Source organism: Empidonax traillii, unplaced genomic scaffold (genome assembly GCF_003031625.1).
Source record: "Empidonax traillii isolate 1590-97213 ecotype Southwest subspecies unplaced genomic scaffold, ASM303162v1 scaffold5590:size23022, whole genome shotgun sequence".
NCBI classification, from domain to species: Eukaryota; Metazoa; Chordata; class Aves; order Passeriformes; family Tyrannidae; genus Empidonax; species Empidonax traillii.
In genome coordinates, this window is record NW_020960783.1 from 9,768 (window position 1) to 13,917 (window position 4,150).

Sequence of the window (4,150 nt, forward strand, 5' to 3'; positions counted from 1 at the left end):
CCGATCCTTCACAGCGAACCTCTCACACCGAACCCCTTCACACCGAACCTTCCCAACGATCCCTCGCGCCGCCCCTCGCGCCGCCCCCTCACACCGAACCCCCTCAGACCGGAGCGTTCGCGCCGCCCCCTCGCGCCGCCCCTTCAACACCGATCCCTCACAGCGAATCCATCGCGCCGCCCCCTCACACCGATCCCTCACACCGAACCCCTCACACCTAACCCTTCATACCGAACCCCCTCGTACCGAACCCCTTCGTACCGAACCCTTCATACCGAACCTCCAACAGCGATCCCTCTCCCCGCCGCCGCTCGCGCCGCCCCCTCACGCCGAACCCCTCGCGCCGCCCCCTCGCGCGCCCCCCCCCCCCCTCCCCTCTCTCTCTCGACCAATCAGGGCGCGCCCCGCTGGCCGTGCCCGGCGTCCCGCACGGCCCAAGATGGCGGCGCGGTGCCCTCAGCTCTCCCTCGTCCCGCTCCTGCTCTCCCTCGCCCTGCCGGCCCTCGCCACCCCTCAGGAGGCTCCGCATCGCCGCTTCGAGTACAAGTACAGCTTCAAAGGGCCGCACCTGGTGCAGGCGGATGGCACCGTGCCCTTCTGGGTGCACACGGGCAGTGAGTGGCGCGGCGTGGCGTGGCGTGGGGGGGATCGCTGGGGGTTGGCCCGGCCCGGCCCGGCCCGGCCGGTGCTGAGGTGGCACTGCCGGCTCGCCGGGGATAAAATCGGAGAAAAGCGCGAAAGGAAAAGTCTTTCTTAGCGAATGTAGTTTTGTTGAGCCGTTTGTACATCTGTGCGGGTTGAGGGTTTCTGGTTCTTCTTGTAAATTGTATTGACTTCTTATGGCTTCTCTCATCGGTAAATTCCGCCGTGCTTTCGGGTGTTTTGCTCACTTTTAATTAATTGACGTTGCTTCATTCATAAATGTCAATTCTTTTACTCTGGGCACGAAGGAAATGGTCAATAGATGAGCTTATTTTCCCCCTGCTTTAAATCGATGTCGATTAACGCGAGTGAACGAACACCTTTCTAAATGTTCTTTTACGCTTTGCCCTCTCAAACCTCTCCTCTGAAAAGCTCCTTCCAAAACCCCCCCCTCTAGCTGAGCAGCCCAGAAAACTTAAAAGCTTTGTTAATTACGCAGATAATTGACGATTTTTCCTCTCCCTTGGGTAGATGCCATCCCGAGCGCCGATCAGATCCGCATCACCACCTCCCTGAAGAGCCAGAAGGGCTCGGTGTGGACCAAGAACAAGGCGCTCTTCGAGCACTGGGAGGTCGAGGTGACCTTCCGAGTGACGGGGCGAGGCCGCATCGGAGCCGACGGATTGGTACGAACCGCTCCGTCTCGCCCCGAGAAATAATCATCGACGCTCCGAAAATTAATTTACGGCTCGTTTTCCTCACCAGGCGGTGTGGTTTACGGAGGAGCAAGGCCTGGAAGGGCCCGTTTTCGGGGCGGCCGACAAGTGGAACGGCGTGGGGGTCTTCTTTGATTCCTTCGACAACGACGGCAAGGTGAGTCGCGATTTACCCGCTGGTGAATTCATCAGTTCACCACCCCCAGGATGGCGTTTTTTCCTGCTTTTCCTCCCCTTTCGCTCCTTGGGGGATAAAATCAAATAAATTTTCTCTTTACAAGACTTTTTTCCCCCCCACTGGTTTTTTTTTGGGGGGGCCCGAAATTCCGTAGCAGATGGATCTGTTTATTTACCGTTTCCTCTCTCTCCCCCTAGAAAAACAACCCCGGGGTGATTGTCGTTGGCAACAACGGGAAGCTCCTCTACGACCATCAGAAGTGAGTTTATCGACGGTGTTATTGGGGGGGAGGGCAGACAGATCCCCTTTCCCGCGTCCCGTGGTAAATTGGAAAATTCACCGAACGTTTTCTGTCGGTGTCGATGCTTTTCTGCTGTGGGCTGATGAATCCTAACGTGGTTTTTTTGCTCCTCCAGTGACGGCGCCACCCAAGCCCTGGCCACCTGCCTGAGGGATTTCCGGAACAAGCCCTACCCCGTGCGGGTGAAGATAGCCTACTACCAAAAAACGCTGACCGTAAGTGATCCGAAACACCAGAACCATTTACCTCGGAGCCTGAGATCGCCACAACCCCCAAGGTGGAAATCTTCCACTCCGGGCTTCTCATCTACCAGGAATCAGCAGGGCTTGGAGGGTCGAAGCAGATAGAAAACCGCTGGTGCGAGGGAGTCTTGTTGTAATTTTCAGGTGGCTGTAAATTGCTCCCGGTAAGGAGAGAGAAATACGAGCGCAGGGCTGAGCGGTGACGGCCACAAAACTGATATTTCTGATAGCCAGGGGGGTCAGCCATCGAGCTGTCATTTGGGAGGAGGGTAAACATGCCCACGCTCAGGGCGGGCGGACCTTGCCCCCGTGTCGTAATCAGCGAGGTTCGCGATCTCGCCATCGACACTTCCCATTCCAAGGTCGGGATGGGCCTGCTCCCTGCCCCCTCCTCATCCTGGGCCTGAATTCTGTGTGCTGATGGAATGAAGATTGAAATTGACCCGCCCCGAGCTGGGTAAATGACCGGCGTTTTGTCGCTGCAGGTGCTGGTCAACAACGGCTTCACCCCGGATAAGGACGATTACGAGCTGTGTGCCAAGGTGGAGGACATGCAGCTGCCAGCCCAGGGCTACTTCGGAGTATCTGCAGCCACGGGGGGACTGGCAGGTGGTAAATGTTTCCATCTGTCACCAAGGGGGCCGGCAGGAGAGGTTGGGTGTCGATCCGCCGTAACGATTCCCGGCGATGTCATCGGTGCTCTCCCCTTCCCAATTTACGCTCTGTCCTGGGAGAACTCTGGGAGGAAAATTTTCCCTTCCTCGAAGATCCTTCGTGGGTGGCAAGGGAAGGGTTTGGGATTTGGGATTTGGGGTTTGGGATTCGTGACGTGGCTTTTGTTGGGTTTGTCGATCGCAGATGACCACGACGTGCTGTCCTTCCTGACCTTCCAGCTGACCGAGCCCGGCAAGGAAGCAGTAAGCATTTTTGTAGATAATTACTGATGTGGGGGTGATGGCATCTCCCCTCTTCGGGGATTCTTGCCACCTGTTTAAAGCTGTGACGTCACTGATTGCAGGAAAATGAAATATCAGGACGATGAAATTTCAGGACGATGAAATTTGCGCTGCTTGCTTTTGTTGTTCTAATTAATATCTGAAAGACCAACCAACCTCACGCCCCTCTCTCTCTCTCTCCCCCCTCCCCCGGCAATATTTTCCAGCCACCAGCAGATGCAGAAATTCCTCAGAAGGACAAGGAGAAGTATCAGGAGGAGTTCGAGCACTTCCAACAAGAGCTGGACAAAAAGAAGGAGGAGTTTCAAAAAGAACACCCCGACGTGCAAGGCCAGCCAGGTGAGTCGTTGCAGGTGGATTTTCAGGTCAAGGGAAACGTCGTTTTCTGTTCCGGGATGATCAGAATCGAGGCCCGATCTTCCCGAGCTCCCGCCGTCCTTCCTTTTTAATTTACGACTCGTTAATTAATTTACTAATTCCTGTGCTGACACAGCAAGTTCTTGTGGTTGGGGTTGGGTTGGGAACGAAGCAGGTGGCTGGAAAAGTGGGAATTCGGAGGATCTGGAAGGATTGACTCTGGAAATCTCCCAGCAGCCGCTATTTCCCTCTGCGGGCGGTAAATGAACCGGTGCCGCAATCTACCACCCCAAACCCGCCCTTTATTTATCACATTTCTTTATTTACCATATTCTTATATTAAATTGGGCCTGTCCTGAAGGCCCTGATGGTTTGATTTTAGGTTTGCAAACGCTGATTACGAAACACAACCCTCACAGCCCTCGGGGTCGTTTGGACTCGGTGACGTCACCGCCACCTCCTTTTGAAAATCTTGCTGCTTTTTTTTTCCCCTCAAAAGTTATTTAACCATTTTTTGAGGGTGGGGGGGGGTAAATCAGCTGCCAGGGGAGGCGTTTTGGGGGGTGGAAATGCTCCCAAGGGCCGTAAATAGCGTTTCCCTCCCCAGCTGATGATTTCGAGAGCGTGGGCGACCGCGAGCTGCGGCAGATCTTCGAGGGGCAGAACCGCGTGCACCTGGAGATCAAACAGCTCCACAAGCAGCTGGACATGATCCTGGACGAGCAGAGGAGGTACCTGACGGCGGTCAGCGAGGAGAT

At 55.4% G+C, this 4,150-nt stretch overlaps 1 protein-coding gene across 1 annotated transcript in view; it reads left to right on the forward strand.

Moving 5' to 3' along the window:
- The first annotated feature begins 439 nt into the window (after window positions 1–439).
- Window positions 440–4,150, forward strand: part of LOC114073176 (protein ERGIC-53-like) — an 8,518-nt gene continuing 4,807 nt past the window's right edge. Inside the window, exons 1-9 of the mRNA XM_027910965.1 lie at window positions 440–614; window positions 1,174–1,328; window positions 1,408–1,515; window positions 1,734–1,795; window positions 1,953–2,052; window positions 2,565–2,688; window positions 2,938–2,996; window positions 3,242–3,374; window positions 4,000–4,150. Coding sequence (XP_027766766.1) covers window positions 440–614; window positions 1,174–1,328; window positions 1,408–1,515; window positions 1,734–1,795; window positions 1,953–2,052; window positions 2,565–2,688; window positions 2,938–2,996; window positions 3,242–3,374; window positions 4,000–4,150 — 1,067 coding nt within the window. The remainder of the gene's footprint in view (window positions 615–1,173; window positions 1,329–1,407; window positions 1,516–1,733; window positions 1,796–1,952; window positions 2,053–2,564; window positions 2,689–2,937; window positions 2,997–3,241; window positions 3,375–3,999) is intronic.